Source organism: Cervus canadensis, chromosome 14 (assembly GCF_019320065.1).
Source record: "Cervus canadensis isolate Bull #8, Minnesota chromosome 14, ASM1932006v1, whole genome shotgun sequence".
Taxonomy (NCBI): domain Eukaryota; kingdom Metazoa; phylum Chordata; class Mammalia; order Artiodactyla; family Cervidae; genus Cervus; species Cervus canadensis.
The window spans coordinates 41232936-41250689 of record NC_057399.1 but is presented as its reverse complement, the minus strand read 5'-3'; the positions used below and the strand labels follow the sequence as shown (position 1 = coordinate 41250689).

The 17754-nt window shown below is 39.9% G+C and overlaps 1 protein-coding gene across 4 annotated transcripts in view; it reads left to right on the top strand.

Moving 5' to 3' along the window:
• FMO2 (flavin containing dimethylaniline monoxygenase 2) overlaps positions 1–12668 on the top strand; it is a 34592-nt gene extending 21924 nt beyond the window's left edge. For all 4 annotated transcript variants that reach the window (XM_043487009.1, XM_043487006.1, XM_043487007.1 and 1 more), the window contains 5 exons: positions 2695–2837; positions 6665–6864; positions 8132–8484; positions 11065–11137; positions 12154–12668. In XM_043487009.1, the coding sequence (XP_043342944.1) occupies positions 2695–2837; positions 6665–6864; positions 8132–8484; positions 11065–11137; positions 12154–12499 (1115 nt within the window). In that variant the 3' untranslated portion in view covers positions 12500–12668. The remainder of the gene's footprint in view (positions 1–2694; positions 2838–6664; positions 6865–8131; positions 8485–11064; positions 11138–12153) is intronic.
• Positions 12669–17754: the final 5086 nt, after the last annotated feature.

Below are 17754 nucleotides of genomic sequence, written 5' to 3'. Positions count from 1 at the left end.
TGCCAAACACCTGTGACTTTGTTTCATTTTGGGGACTTCCACAGAGCCATGCCCACAGCCAGGGTTACTGGGGGTAGTTTCTGGACATCAGTACTCCAATAGGATAGTGATGGATGCCGGAAGTGCAGGGGAGGATGGCTCCTCCCAGGCCCCTCCGTACGACAGCACACTTCCTTCCCAAGGCCTTTAGGAAAACATTTAATAGGGTGGTTCAGTCCAAGCCCCACATTATTCAAACCGCCTGAGGAGTTTTTAAAGTTCAAATGACCTTCAAAGATTCAATCGGTCTAGGGTAGGCCTAGGTCAATTACTTGTTCAAGTGATTTCAATATGCAAGCTGGACTGAGGCTTCCTGATCTAAAGCAATGAAACTTTCCAACAGAATCACCTAGAGGACTTTTAAAACCACAACTTTCTAGGCTCCACCCCTAGCATTTCCAGCTCTGTAGATCTAGGCTGAGAATTTGCATCTTTAACAAGTTCTCTGGGGATGCCAATACTGCTGGCCAAGGGACCAACACTTTGAGAACTCATATGATCTAAAGGAGAAGGAAATAGCAACCACTCCAGTGTTCTTACCTGGAAAATTCCATGGACAGAGGAGCCTGGCAGACTACAGTCCATGGAGCTGCAAAGAGTCTTATGCAACTGAGCACATGATCTAAAGGCTCTTTCAAGCAGCCCATCATCAAAGACAAATACTTTAATAAGGCCATGTTTTCCTGGGAAAAGACACAGATGTTTATCTTCAGAAAGGCCTGTCCATGGAAGCAATCTAGATGTCCATCGACAGATGAATGGATAAAGAAGCTGTGGCACATTCATACAAGGGCATATTTCTCAGCCATTAAAGTGAACACATTTGAGTCAGTTCTAATGAGGTGGATGAACTTAGAGCCTATTATACAGAGTGAAGTCAGAAAGAGAAAAACAAATATATAGTATATTAATACATATACATGGAATCTAGAAAGATGATACTGATGAACTCTATTTTCAGGGCAGCAATGGAGACATAGACATAGAGAACAGACTTGTTGATATGGGTTGGGGTGGGGGAAGGAGAGGGTGGAATGAATGGAGAGAGGAACATGGAAGCATATATGCTACCATCTGTAAAATAGATAGCCAGTGGGAATTTACTCTGTGACTCAGGGAACTCAAACTGGGACTCTGTGACAACCTAGAGGGGTAAAACGGGGTGGGAGATGGGAGGGAGGTTCAAGAGGGAGAGGATAAATGTATACCTATGGCTGATTCATATTGATGTATGGAAGAAATCAACACAATATTGCAAAGCAATTATCTTTCTGCTGCTGCTGCTGCTGCTGCTGCTAAGTCGCTTCAGTCGTGTCCAACTCTGTGCCACCCCATCCCTGGGATTCTCCAGGCAAGAGTACTGAAGTGGGTTGCCATTGCCTTCTCCGAAGTATCCTTCAATTAAAAACAAATAAATTTTTTTAAAAAGGCTCTCCAAAGAAGACATACAGATGGCTAACAAACACATGAAAAGGTGCTCAACATTGCTCATTATTAGAGAAATGTAAATCAAAACCACAATGAGATATCACCTCACACTGGTCAGAATGGCCATCATCAAAAAGTCTACAACAATAAATGCTGGAGAGGGTATGAAGAAAAGGAAATGGTCTTGCACTGCTGGAGGAAGTGTAAATTGATACAGCCAGTATGGAAGACGGTATGGAGATTCCTTAAAAAATTAGGAATAAAATCACCGTATGACCCAGCAATCCCACTCCTAGGCATATACCCTGAGGAAACCAGGGTTGAAAAAGACACATGTATCCCATTGTTCACTGCAGCACTATTTACAATAGCTAGAACATGGAAGCAACCTAGATTGCTTGTCTAGGTTCATTGACAGATGAATGGACAAAGAAGCTATGGTACATATACACAATGGAATATTACTCGGCCACAAAAAGGAATGCATTTGAATCTGTTCTGATGAGGTGGATGAACCTAGAACCTATTATACAGAGTGAAGTGAGTCAGAAAGAGAAAGATAAATATCATATTTTAACGCACATATACGGAATCTAGAAAAATGGTTTTGAAGAATTCATTTCATTACAATCATTAGCACTTAATAATATGTTTAAGAAACCTTCAAAAGAATATATGCTATGTGATATTGAAGTATCATTGTATATTACAAAATAGGATGATGGATGGCTGGAAATCAATACCTGACTCTACTCTATCCATCAAAACCACCTGTCCTCTAGTAAACACCTAAGCTGCAACCTCTGAAATCAACTTTTTTGGTGCTGAACTATAGGCTTGGGCTTCCCTGATGGTTCAGATGATAAACAATCCACCTATAATGCAAGAGACCTGGGTTCAATCCCTGGGTTGGGAAGATCCCTTGGAGAAGGAAATGGCTACCTACTCCAGTATTCTGGCCTGGAGAATCCATGGACTATATAGTCCAGAGGTCACAAAAAGTCAGACACGACTGAGTACCTTCCACTTCACTTCACCACGTGCTTAACCTAACATTTCTTACATGCTTCATACTTTGAGTTTGCCAGTTGGCCTTAATATTGTAACTTCCCTAAGAGGGGAAATAACAAAACAAATAATTGGTCCCAGAAAGGAAAAGCTGACAGGGCAGTTTTATTGAAATTAAGTTGACATAGTTCATGGATTTCTCTTTTCTTCACCCCAAAGGTATCCAGAAGTTCAAAGGCCAGTATTTCCATAGCCGCCAATACAAGCACCCAGAGGGATTTGAAAAGAAACGCATTTTGGTGATTGGAATAGGAAACTCAGCCTCAGATATTGCAGTTGAGTTGTGTAAGAAGGCTGCTCAGGTAAGATGCTCCCCGATTACCTTGTCTGCTGGAGGGGCGGAGGCGGGGGGGTGGTAGGGGTTGGGGAGGAGAGGAAAAGGGAAGGGCATAGTAGAAAATCACAGCCATATAACCAAGGCTCCATTACTTAATAATTGGTTGATTAGTTGGTTGGTTGCCCAGTGTGGTATCATAGGAAATCTAGAAATCAGGAAGCCAGTCAATCTCCCAGCTTTGCCATTAATCAGCTGTGTAAACTAGAGCAAGTCATTTTACTTCTCTGGATGTCTCCTCACTTAAATTTGGATCAGACAACATTCAGCACAGGAGGCCTTGTTTCTACCCAGGGGCCTCTATGAGTTGACCTGCTCATCTTTGGAAGAGTGCCTTTTAGAAATTTAATACATATTTGAATTCTACTTGAAATGTAAATAATCCATAGTTCCCAAGAATCATTTAAAAAATGAGAGAGATTAAATAGACAGTAAGACTCCCAAACAAGATCATAAATATTTAGGTGCTTCCTGAGGTCTTCCGACCACTGTTATCTTTGCACCTGTTCAGGAATGACACAGCCTAGCTGCCAGCGTCAAACATTACAAGATGCAGATGATGCTGACAGAGATGGCTGAGAATGGCAGTAACTAAATCCCTTTTGGAAGGACAGGCCTAGGCAAAGATGGGAAAATAGCTTGGGTTCCTCTCCCCACAGCAAGCCCTTTCAACATGGTCTGGATTCCAGGGGTTCTATCACTCTTACACTGGCCTCCTTAGCCTGGCATCTTCTGGCTCCTCAGGACTTACTGTGGCCATGTCTACCATTGCCAAAAGTGCCCTATCCTGAGACTCACACTGTCAGGACTTAGATGTTGTTGTCGTTTTTGGGTCGCTCAGACCGTATTTGGTCGTATTTGACTCTGTGACCCCATGGACTATAGTCCTCCAGGCTCCTCTGTCCATGGGATTTTCCAGGCAAAAATACTAGAGTGGATTGCCATTTCCTTATTCAGGGGATCTTACTGGACCAGGAATCTAACATGTATTTCCTGCACTGGCAGGCACTGGTTCATACCACTGAGCCACCAAAGAAGCCCCAAGGGCTCAGATGCCCAGTAGCAAATGTGATAAACATACGTGGTGCTTCCCCAGCAGGTTGATGACGGGGTTCCACTGGGACCTGTCAGAGTTACCACCCTGAGGACAGAGCAGGTCATTAACACCAGAAAGAGTTGTACTAGACACAGGAGGTCCTCACCTTATTTATGAAAAGAAACCACTTTTCATTTTTCAAAGTTTTAAGGCCTTCATATGAAGAACAAATAAAGAGGCAGTAACTGTAAAGGCTCGGAGAAGAGCCAGCTCAGGTGGGGAAGGTACCAAGTTCAGTCCCCTTACTGTTTGGAAAATGTGACAAGCTTGAGGAAGGGAGTATGATGAAAAGAGCTGACCTAGCCATCAACTAAGTGAAGCTCCATACTAGACCACTACATGTTGCAGGTCAGTGATTTGGACTTAGAACAGTTGATCCAAAGATCTTAGATTGCAAGAGTCTATTTCCTCATATGGGCTTTGCCATGTAAAAGCCTGTCTATCATGCTAGATTCAATAATAAGTAAGCACCTTGGCTATATTTGTGTGCCTTCCAGCTCATTAATTTTTAAATAGTGTCTTTCCAACATTTATTAGATTAATAACATAATTGATCATTATGATAAAATATCTTACACAGAGCAATGCACTCTCAATCCTTCTTTGACAAGGCTTACCAGAGATTTTCTAGGAGCTATGTAGGTAAGAGTTAGAACCAAGTGCACCTGCGAAGCTTAAAATTACAGTCTAAACTCACCTTAGTCCTGAGTGTGCCCTGCTTCTTAAAGCAAGTTCATGTTCATAATGATATGACTTGTTCTACCACAGTCCAACCACCCACTCAAAATACTGTGTGATGGTGCTGAGTCATCCACACACTTTTCCACCAAAACCCAAATCTCTGATCCTTTGCCTGAAGTATGCATCTGATCCTAAATCCTCAGACCTATCACACTGCTACAGCTAGTGGAGCTAGCCAGATTAGACTCCCCTGCTGCAGGTATGGTGACAGAGAAAGATAGGGAATAAAATAGGCAGAGCTTCCAGTGTGAACATGGATTGATCCTAAGTGTGTTAGTCACTCAGTCATGTCCAGGTCTTTGCGACCCTATGGACTGTAGCCTACCAGGCTCCTCTGTCCATGGAATTCTCCAGGCAAGAATACTGAAGTGGATAGCCATTCTCTTCTCCAATGGATCTTCCAAATCCAGGGATCAAACCTAAGTCTCCTGCATTACAGGCCATTACAGGCAGGTTCTTTACCCACTGAGCCACCATAGAAGCCCTGAAGAAGAAGGGCAGAGGATAAGTAATGGAAAGAGACTGCATAGAAACATTTAAGTACATTACCTAATGCCTAGCCAAAGTATTGCCAAGCTAACAAAAGGATAGCAGCAGAAACAGTCAGGATGTTAAGTATATTACTACACACAGACCAACAATTCAACACCATTTTATATCAGTGCTACTTCACAAGTTAAGGAGTTGAGACCCAGAAAAACGTGTCTCCAAATTCTGGCTCACTCCAGATATGTGGCACTACATGAAACTCCTCCAGCCTAAATTTACAAAATAATAATAGTTAGCAATACCTGTCATTGGCCAACCAACAGTTTCAGTCCTTTACATGTATCATCTCCTTTAATTGGTACAATAATTCTATGAAGCAGGTACTGCTACCACCCCTATTTTATGGAGAGAGACACAGAGAGGCTGAAGTAACTCACTCAAGGCAACACAGCTTGTAAGTAGTGAGGCTGGGAGTCAAACCCAGGTAGTCTGAATCCAGAGTCCTCAGTCTAGAATTCACAATCTTCAACTCTTAAGTCAATCAGTTCCTTACAAGGGAGTATTAACATGTTTATCAAGTCCTTGTACAATAGAACTCACAGAGTTCTGGCATGTAAAAGTACTGACATGCAAAATTTTAAGAAGCAAATCAAATATGCATTCGGTCAATGGAGAAGTAACAGTAAACAAGGTAAAATACACATTTGAAAAGAGATTTAAATGTACATCTTGAAAACTAGGGCAATATGAGTATACAAGGTAAAGAATACATCTGATATATACACAAACACACTACTAGATATAAAATAAAAGCCCATGTGTAAAATATATAATCAACAAGGAACTACTGTGTAGTACAGGGAAATATACTCTGTACTCTCTAATAACCTATATGGGAAAAGAATCTGAAAAGAATAAATATATGTATATATATATTAATATAACTGATTACCTCCTATATTAACTTCCATATAAAGTAATATCTATGAATAGCAAAGGTTATATTTTTAAACTCTGAGTTTTTGAAATAAATTCAAAGTTAAAAATCTGGCTTTTAGGCTGCAATCATACATATTTTCTGGATTATAATTGTATACCTTTGTTATAAAAACAACCTGGGTTGGATAGAAAAGTGAGAGGAGGGAAGAAGTATTGAACCACAATGCAAACGTAGATTTGTGGATTTTATGGTTGGTTTAGCCCAAAGATTTTCTCGGGTCTGCATGAAGTCCTCAAGATTATGGTAGTCTTCCTCTATCAGTGTAAATACCCCGGGGCACCACTTGTATGATAAAGCTGACCTAGAACAGTGAAAACCAGAAGATCCTTCACTTTGAAGTCAATCATCTTTAAGACAAAGCATTTCAGCCAGTTCTGGGGCCATACATGTGATATATTATCTACACAGTGGGTTCCTCCCAAAAAAAGATGATGCCCTAATATGAACTGCATTCCTTTTTGCTCACTAGGTGTTTATCAGCACCAGACATGGTTCCTGGGTCCTGAGTCGTATCTCTGAAGATGGCTATCCCTGGGACTTGACATTCCTCACCCGCTTTAGAGCCATGCTCTACAATATCGTGCCACGAATTGTTGTAAAATGGGCAATGGAAAAAGTGAGGAGTCAATGGTTCAACCATGAAAATTATGGCCTTGTCCCTCAAAACAAGTAAAATTACTTTACTTTTTTATGGTATACTCATTGATAATCAGGGTTGTCAGAAGGGTTTCTCTTTGAAAAGAGCCAGATTGCTAACATGATAGTTCAAACTACAGCCTAACAGTGTGGGTATCGTACAGCTCCCAGATTTTGAATCCCAGATCCATTCTATATGCCTTTTAAAAAGTAAATATTTGAGAAGATGAAGTATAAATATTAGAAGTTGCTCCAGAGAGTATAACTAGGATTGGGGGAGGACTTCCTAATACCCAGAGCTATCCAACATTGGAAAAGGCTGTTTCAAGAGATTGTGACCTTCCTTTCAGAGGGTGGGATGGGAAAACTGATCCAAATTCTACAGGAGCCCATTATCAAATAAAGAAAAATAAACATCCATATTGTTTGCTTGTGTTCATAAGATCAGAGATGTATAACTTGGAGATTAACAGGCAATGAATATTTCTCAAAAGCCCCCCGTGAGAAGAACTCTTATGGTGTAGAGTCAGCAAAGTATAACAGGCTCCTTCCCCCTCCCCCACCCCAAAAAAAGAACAGGAGAGCTTTGCAGTCTTTCAACAAATGCAGTATGGCTGCTGTATTCTGAGATCTGATACATATGCCATGCAGTCTTTTTTTTTTAAGTGGTTCTCAAATCTAAAAGAAAAAGGATATTCCAGACATATAACCAGACATTGCTCCACTATTCATGCTATCATGCTATCTGTGGATATTTGAGATAAAGAGATATCCCCAAACTTAATTCTATGCATTAATTTTCATACTAATCTCTTAATTAGTTTCAAAACTGATGGGAATTTAACAAATTTTTTTAACAAATTTTTTCTTCCTTACTTATGACCAGATAGAGATTAAATAAAACAGCAAGATAATTAAAGGTAGATAACATAAAGCAACAGTGGAGATATCAGCAGGATAATGACAATTGGAGTACTCAGGAATTGATCACAGACGTTGGCATTTTGCCTAAACCCTTAGGATGTCTCTTTTTTTGCAATGTGTTTTGCCCACATCACCTACATGCATGTTTTCCTTATTTGTTGAAGGAAGAGATATGTGACATGTGAATAAAGTCTCATGTGACATGAGAATAAAGTCTGAGAGTAAAGTTTGGGGTAGGCCAACTAGTCAAGTTAGAAAGTTTTACAGATATTTTAGAAACTACTTTTTTCTCAAATCCAACCCCATAAAATATTAACAGAGTTCAAAACGCCTCATTAAATGCTCCTTTCTGAGTGTTTTCTTCTGCGTGTTTCAGATACCTTTCAAAAGAGCCTGTCATAAATGATGACCTTCCAAGTCGTATACTCTATGGAGCCATCAAGGTGAAATCAAGAGTGAAAGAGCTCACAGAAACATCTGCCATCTTTGAAGATGGAACAGTGGAAGAGAACATTGACATCATTGTCTTTGCAACAGGATATACTGTCTCTTTTCCCTTCCTTGAAGATCTTGTTAAAGTAGAGAATAATATGGTCTCACTGTACAAATTCATCTTCCCTCCTCAACTGGAGAAGTCAACTCTTGCATGCATCGGTTTAATCCAGCCCCTAGGTCCCATTTTCCCAGCTATTGAACTTCAAGCTCGTTGGGTAACCAGAGTTTTCAAAGGTAAGTGAGTGAGTGAGCAGGCAGGTGAGTGGCTGAGGGTTTCACACTTGGTGGACTTTGCTAAAAACAAGTTTAGAAAAGGAAGTTGCCAAAAAAGTTTCCAACCTTGGCTGCTCTCACAAAACTGGCATCCTAAAAAATTAGCAGAGAATTCAAAAAATAACAAATACTGGGATACAAGAATAAATATCCATAATCATTCCTTTAAAATATTAGAAAATTCAGAGAATTTCAATTGGCATAGTGTTAAGTACATATTACTTTTTGTTGGACTAATGAAAGAACAGTGAAGAAGGAAGACATCTATGACTCCAAGTTTTACCTATAAAATGTTTATAAGTTCCTTGGGATATGTGCAAATCAAGAGACCTAGGGCCTACTCCATACTTAATTCCAAATTAACTCTTAATATCTAAGCACCTCAACCTCACAGATCCCTACAAAGCTATAAAATGATTGAAATACTTCTCTCTGAGCATTGTGTAGCACTTTGCACTTCTCAGAAGACTGTTACTATCTCCCTGATCCCAGGGTTCAATTCAGCTAAACAAAAATTTATTGAATATTCAGCCCTGTGCTGGAACTTGGTGGCATAGAGACAAATTTAAATGGATCATTTCAAGATAATAAGACAAATGCTTTGTCAGAGGAATGCATGGAGTGTATAGAAAGAAGAGAAAGAGTGCTAGCAACAACAGAGTGGGGTTGAGGAAGGGCATGTGGTCAAGGAAGACTCCTAGATAGCTGGGTTTCCCAGGTGCAGAAAAAGGAACCCTTGAGTGAGAGCACAGAGGTGTGATATAGATGGAGAGTTACACGTTATCTGATATTCCTAGAACGTGGGGTGTGAGGCAGGGAGGGGTGAAAGATCTTCTTAGAGAGCAAGGGACCAGAACAGAGGAACCTTTTGAGGCACACTAACGAGTTTGAATATAAAATATAGATCAGCTCTTTTCTAATTTCTTGTTGTTGTTTAGTCTCTAAGTCATGTTCAACTCTTTTGCGCCTCTATGGACTGTACGCTGCCAGGCTTCTCTGTCCATGGGATTTCCCAGGCAAGAATACTGGAGTGGGTTGCCAGTTCCTTCTCCAAAAGATCTTCCCAATCCAGGGATCAAATCTGCGTCTCCTGCATTGTGGGAAAATTCTTTGTTACTGAGCCACCTGAAGCCCCTTCCCAAATTTAGCTGGTAGACCCAAAACCATCCAGTGGACCCTTAGGAGCCCTGATTAAGTCTGGCTTGAGGACCTAGAGTCTCCACTTAAGAAAGCCCTTCTGCCAGAGGACCCAGTGAAAGGTTCTAAGCAAAGACCAGACATTATCAGATTTACATTTTTGGTAGATTATTTCAGCATTAGTGTGAAAGATAGATTTGAAAGGTGAAAGAAATACAGTCCCAGAGACCAGTGAGAAGGCTATGTAATTGTCTATACTAAAACATGATACAACCTCAGCCAGGCAAACAGACAATGTGGAGAAGAGAAATAGTTAAGAGTGAAACCAGCAGGACATAATGATCGGCTCCAAGAATAATTGAAGGAAGAGAGCAGAATCACAGGTGACTTGCAGATCTCAGGCAGTGGAAACTGGATTGAGAGCAGTGCTGGGACGAGGGGAGGCGTGTGGAAGAATGCAAGCCTGAGCAGGAGGACTTCAGTGATAAACTCAATTTTGGACTCATTGAATCTGAGATGTCTGATGACTAGCCATATCCAAGGAGTGTTACTTCTTCAGTCATGTCTGACTCTTTGCGACCCCATGGACTCTAGGCCACCAGCTTTCTCTGTCCATGGAATCCTCCAGGCAAGAATACTGGAGTGGGGAGCCATTCCCTTCTCCAAGGGATCTTCCTGACCCATGGATCAAACCTGGATCTCCTGCACTGCAGGCAGATTCTTGACTATCTGAGACCCTAGGGAGCCAAAAAAAGTGAAAAAAGTGTTAGTTGCTCAGTCATGTGCAATTATATGCAACCACATGGACTGTAGCCTGTCAGAGAAACTGACCATTTTCCAGCATGTCTGACGCTCCAGGGACACTTGTGACACAGATGGCCTCCCAAGCACACAGTGATGACTCACATCAATCTTTCTCCCATCCCCACTGCCCCACCTAGTTTGTGCCACTCTCTCCCTCACCTGGTTTACTTCACAGCCTCTTAACTGGTCTTCCTGCCTCTACACTCACCTCCCTGGAACCCATTTTCCAAAATTCAACACCTAGGAAAATCTTTCCAAAAGGCAAACCTGATCAGGTCACTTCCCAAGGCTTCCCACCACCCTCAGAATGGAGCTCACGCCACCTGGCAGAACTCCCTGGCTTCGTAGGCTCACTTTTCCACTCCAGCTTCCTCTCTTACCACCACCACCCCACCTCAGAGTCCATGGTGTAGTCTGGTGAATCCTGGGCAACATCACACAGAACTCAATGTGAGTGGCACACCCTGGAGTTCAACAGCACAGCCTCCCTGACTGGCTTAACATGGGTCAGTGGCCAAAATTTACATGTAAGAATCAATTACTAGATAAAGTAATGATACTGATCCAAACCTACCGCTCAACCAGCCTTTTATTTTCTAGGCTTATGTACCTTGCCCTCAGAGAGAACTATGATGGAAGACATTATCAAGAGGAATAAAAAAAGAATTGACTGGTAAGAATTTTTTTTAATTCTTTACATAGAACAGTATTGAACTGCTCACAAGAATCACCTAGCTGCTTCTTAAAAATGCAGAGTCCTGGGACATAACCCAGACCAACTGAATCAAAATTTCTGGATGAGACTGGAAATTCATATTTTTGTGTTCTTCCAAGATGATTCTTATATATGCTAGTTTAAGATCCAACTACTTAAAAATAGTCATTTCACCAAACGAGAACATTTTTCCTTGACATATTTTCATTTGTTTTGTATGATGCCTGTGTTAGATTCTATATCTTCTCACACTCTGTGGTGAAGAGAAAATGGGATGGGGCAATGGTGGTGACAGTAGCCCCGAGTATCTCTGGAAAGTTAGCTGGGGGAACTCCCATCAAAGCAAATTAGAAAGGAGTTGGCATGGAATGAAAGTCAAGGATTTATACTTTGTGACACAGTAGAATCCATAAGTGATCTTAAGGATCCATTAAGAATCCATTCCATAAGGAATCCACTAAATTCCATAAGTGATTAAGTACATTGGAAGGTTTACTCTGGGGCCTTACATCACATGTAGGGATTATCTCACTTTAAAGCTCTAATTCATCTATTACATTCCAACCAGAGTGCCAGATACTTTAACAATTTAACTAGAAAATATTAAGCATCTCTTCTGTGCAAGACACCAAGCTACACTTGCATCTGTAATCTGGTGAATCTTTGCAACAATCTTGACTAGTTTTACTTGCCAGAAGATTTATAGCTGCTTGCTAAATACCAAATAATAATAATGGTTATAAACCCTATCACATTCCTAGAACTTCCATGAAATCAGACTTATTTATTTTATATCCTACTCTCAATCTGAGATGTGGGTCTCCTGATGAAATAAACTAACACTTGCCACCAGAGTCATTCAAAGCTCATTTATTCATTCATTCATCTCTCCATTCTTTCAGCACTTATTGAATACCTAATGTTCTTATGTAACTTAGAATATTTTGTGACTCTGTCCTTTTTTCTACGTTAAGGTTTGGAGAGAGCAAAAGCCAGCTACTGCAGACCAGTTACATCAGCTACGTGGACGAGCTCGCTGTAGAGATAGGTGTGAAGCCAGACATCCTTTCTCTCTTGCTAAAAGATCCTAAACTGGCTGTGAAACTCTATTTTGGGCCGTGCAACTCCTATCAGTATCGTCTGGTTGGGCCTGGGCAGTGGGATGGAGCCAGGAATGCCATCTTCACCCAGAAACAAAGGACACTGAAGCCTTTAAAGACACGGGCTATCAAAACCTCATCTACTTTCCCAGTTTCCTTCCTGTTGAAAATCCTGGGGCTTCTTGCTGTTGTGGTGGCCTTTTTTTCCCAACTTCAGTGATTCTAATCTGTCAGCATAATGCTTTAAGTTTTAATGGCAGTCAGTACCTCTTAAAGAAAAAAAAACTAAAAGAAAAAATATTAAATCTAAAGTCTAAATTTTAGAGTTGGAAAGAACAGAGAGAGAGAAAGAGTTAGAAGAATTAGGTATAAAATGTATAAAACCAAAATTGTGTCATGAAATTTCTTTGCCATCCATCCTTCCCTCAAACTCACCAGACTCTCCAAAAAAATAATAATAATAATAAAAATCAATATAGTAACACTGGCTGAATAGTGCTGCCAAGCCTGAATAAAGGACAGCCATATAGGAAAACAGTAGAGTTACACAGAATGAAAAGCACCCATGGTTTAAATTATTGGAAAATTTAAATTGTGGGTAAATATTTAAATTTCTGCATGTTGTTCTTGATAGTCCTCTTAGCCAAACTTTATTTGGTCACAGTGTTCTCAAATGTTAAGTCAGGCTCCATTTGCTTCATGAAGAATCACTCAAAAATATTGGAGAAAAAGAAAAATGAGAAGATAGACTTAGAAAACAGCAACATTCAGACAGGTTTTTAGGGCCTCACATTAAAAGCTGAGCAAATAGCCACTTCTCTTATATTTGTCTTACATTTTTGAAGGGCTTCCCTGGTGGCTCAGGCAGTAAAGAATTTGCCTGCAATGCAGGAGACCTGGGTTTGATCCCTGGGCAAGCAGATCTCCTGAAGGGAATGGCTACCCACCCCCGTATTCTTGCCTGGAGAATTCCATGGACAGAGGAGCCTGGCGGGCTACAGTCCATGGAGTCGCAAAGAGTTGGACACAAGTGAGCGACTAACACTTTCACTTCACTATATTCTGATAGAGACACTGCTGTAAAATTAAAAATAAGCATACCATAATAGATGGATAAATGTATTTACAATATTACTATACATATAATATGTATTTACCATATATATATTGAGAGAGAGAGTACTTGTCATACACCAATGTGCACATTGTGTGTATTATTTCATTTAATTCTCATGACAATTCTGTGAGATGGGTACAGCTCTTGTACCCATTTTACAGGCTATGAAACTGAGACTCAAGTTAGGTAACATGCCCAGGGCCATCCATCTTGAGATAGAGATGGGATTGGAACTCAGGTTTGCCTGACTCCAGAACTGAATATCATAACCTTGCCCCATAATATTTATTTACAAAAACCTCTACTATTAAAAAAATACTTACTAAAGTTCTATTTATAATCACATATGTATGGCTTTTGTAGGTCCTTTACATAGAAAACAATACTCTTCTCATAAATAAGATCTGATTAATTTTATTTATAATATTTGGATTATATTTTAGCTAGGTCTAAAATTTGTTTGAAGGAATTTACAACAAAATAAATGCTTATATAATGACGTTAAAGATAATCATTGACATTTTCAAAAAACAAGTGTTAAGGGAAAAAAAGTATATTTCCCAAGTAGATGAAAAGTATTGTAATAACTGGGCCTTGTATTTAGCTCTAACCAACAAATAACCAAGGCAAAAAGCAAAACGGTATGTAACCTTTGTCATCTGATAAAAGCAAGCATACCAGCTTGTTAGGAGAGACAGACATTTGCTTAGAACTGAACTTTAAAAATGTCACAAGCAATTCAATGTCAACAGATATTGAGCAACATAATAGATAAACATCTGGTTATAAAACATTCATCACAGCCGTTATTTCTACAAATTGTGCTTTGGGAGATTAAACCATGCCACAAGCCCAGAACAAGACCTTCAAAGAGAGGGGAAAGGTCAGAGATTCAAGATTTAGACAAATTTCTCCTTTTATTCCTCCAAAGCCACTGGGGTCGTCACTTTTCACTTGGCCTAGATTTCTCTCTCAAGTGCCCAGAACAATGTGATGGCAATCCTGTCAGTGGAAACTCTTTAAAGGCTATTGAAATGATACCAGCCTTTAAATACAGGTGTTGTTTTTTTTTCATTGCTCCTACAAGCAGATTCCTTTGAAAAAGTGTGTGTGGTATATATACTTAGCTATCAATTAAAAACCAATTACCTTGCTAATTATTAAAAATCATTTATAAGCGATTATATTAATAATAATAACAGAATAGAATTTATCAAGGCTTTATAGCAAGAGTAGGCAAACTACTGCCTGTAGGTCAAAACCAGCCCACTACTTATATCTGTAAATGAAGTTTCACCAGAACATAGCCATTCCTTTTCACTGATTGTCTGTGGCTGCTTTGAAGCTGTAATGACAGCGCTGAGTAGTTGCTAACAAAAACAGTATGGCTCACAAGCCTAAAATATTTACAGAAAGTTTGTAAATACAGAAAGCTTGCCAGTCCCTGCTTTGTAATGTGCAAAGCTTTGCCCTAATTGTTTTTTCATAACTCACTCATCATTACCACTACCCAGTGAAATGACTATGGTTATTATTCTATTTCTATAGTGGAAGATTGAGAATCCATTGTCAGGTCAATGCTGAATCAGTGGGGTCAAGGGGAATAATGCCATTAGGACAAAATTGTTATTCAATTTACATTCTTGAAAATGCTTAGAAAGAAGATGATCACTTGAAATCATTTCAAGTATTCTGGTAGATTTTTTAAACATAAATAGTTCATCTCCAGAGCCTGAGATTGATTAAGGAAGACTCATTCAAGTCTATTCCTTTGCCTCCATACATCCAGAAACATGAAAGTATCCTAGATAAACTAACCATCTAGGATAGTTTGTTCCAAACTATGATCCACAGAGACATTCTCTGCATCAGAATATCTCAGAGATATGAGCTAGCTACCATCTTCTTGCAAAATCTCTCCCTGTGATGGTTCCCTTTTACTAACTTCTGATTTTAACTATTCTTCTCCAGATGATTGGTCCTTGATTTTCCACCCTCAAAGCCAAATGTGTCATATTTGCAGAAAAATAAAGATATTTAAAAAATAAAACTATTGGACCATCATATGTAACAAAATTCCAAGTAATAAAGATTTTCAAAGCTTAATTGAAATATAATCCAGCAGTCACATTATAATAAGGATGGCAAAAGAAGATTCTTCTTCATAACTGGTCTTTCATCCTGCAAGATGTTGCTACTGGCCTGCAACACCTTGTACAGAGTTTTTGGCTATTTCCCGAGAGGGAGATATTTTTATATACAACATACCTCACTTTCTGGTCCAGTCTGCCTTATGACCAGATCGTGGATCAATGAGGCTAAAACAAAGGCTCCTGAGATTGTTATTGTTCAGTCACCAAGTCATGTCCAATTCTTCAAGACCCCATGGACTGCAGCATGCCAGGCTTCCCTGTCCCTCACCTTCTCCCAAAGTGTGCCCAAGTTCTTGTCCATTGCATCGTTGATGCCTTCCAGCCATCTCATCCTCCATTGCCCACTTCTCCTTCTGCCTTCAGTCTTTGCCAGCATCAGGGTCTTTTCCAATGGGTCAGCTGTTTGCATCAGGTGGCCAAAGTATTGGAGCTTCAGCTTCAGCATCAGTCCTTCCAACAAATACTCAGGGTTGATTTCCTTTAAGATTGACTTTAAGATTCTAATCTCTAATCCTGAGATTAGATTCTACTTAATTCAGATTGGTTGCTAGAATGAGATTAAATATGCAAGTGTTTTATTAAGGAAAAAGACTGCATGAGAGGAAAGAGAGAGCGCTGTGCAAGAAAAGGCTGAAAGAGTCACTGAACAGCAATGCAAGTCTGACCCTGAATGAAGGAGAGAGGGAAGATGGGTGGATAGAAACATCATAGACTGTTGTGCGGTTTAAAGAAGAATCAGCAGAGCCACTGGGCACACCTCAAGTCATCAGAGAAGCCCTGACTCTCCTGTGAATGAAACACATCAGTCTCTGTGATATGTCATCACTGACTAAATGCAGCTCATGGGAAAAGTAACCTGAGCGTGAATGCAGCAAGGCATCTCAAGTACAGCAGCTAACGCCCTTGGTTAATTACACTCCCTATAGTGAAATATCTATAAAACACATTCTCATGGTTACCCATAGGTTCATAATACCATTTTTATATTCTTTACTTAGTTTAATCATCATTTTTAGATTAATTTACCTAGTTACTCATCAGTTTCTCCCACAACCAATTCTGAGATATTAGTGTCCCTTCCCCTTGCCCCAAAACTTCCAGTCCCTAAAAGCCCAGACTCAACAGTGTTTGTGAGAGTACCAACAAGGATATGCTATGGAGTCCTCTCCTGCAGACACCTTACACCTTTCCTCAGAAACCTTCAGTAGCTCTCCATCATTTATTATTCAAAACTCCCCACACCAGCTGTCACCTCCCTCCCCAGCATTCCTCCCACTGTGATGCCTTCACACCTTCTCTCCAACGCTCTCCACACTGCCTCACTAGCTGCCCTTACTTCATGCTATCTGTTCTTGCCTCCCCAATACTCTAGTAAGATCCCATCCTTCCTTCAGTGCCAGGCCAAACGCTTTCCCCAGTCCCTCCAGCCAAAATGTATCTCCTCCCCCTCTGTATACCAAACTACTTTGTTTCAATCTTGCAATAGTGTTTACACTCCTGCCTTCTATTAGGTTATTTCTGTAGTTCCTAAAGAAGTCACCTCAGTTTTCTGAGACTGAGTTTTCTCAAATGAGCATAGAAAAGGGGTCAGATGATCACTAATTCCCATTAAATATAATATTCTATGGTTTTATCATAATTTGTTAACTGTCAATTTTTTAATAATGGTTAAATAGAATGTCTTTTGTAGTTCACTAGCACTAACAGCAAAGGTGACAATTTTGTGCCAAGAAGCTACCAAACCCAACTTCCAGAAAATACACAGAAAGGCTGCTTTGGCACTCCTCAGGGTAAAGCAGTAATAGGAATCATATTTTGGAACCAAATATGATATGATGGAACCATAATAGGAACCAAAGGATCACTGCAAGTCACTGGGTCATTTTAAGGATGGAAGAGACTAAAGAGAATGCTCTCAGATATGAAAACAGAAATTCAAAGAACTCAGATCACCATCCAGGGCCACATGAATAGTCATGTCTCCTGAATACCAGCTGTTATTGCTTCCTCTCTCAGTTCAAACAAACTGCAATAAAGACTGGCTGCTTTATCTTGTGGGTGAGAAGTATACACCTAAAGCTTGTGTTTTCACACCCAGATATCCATCTATACCTGTCACATATTCTGGGAGAGGAATTTTAATTATAACTATTAAACAGAGCTTTAATTGTTAGACATTCCTATATTTTGGGCTACTAGCCAGTA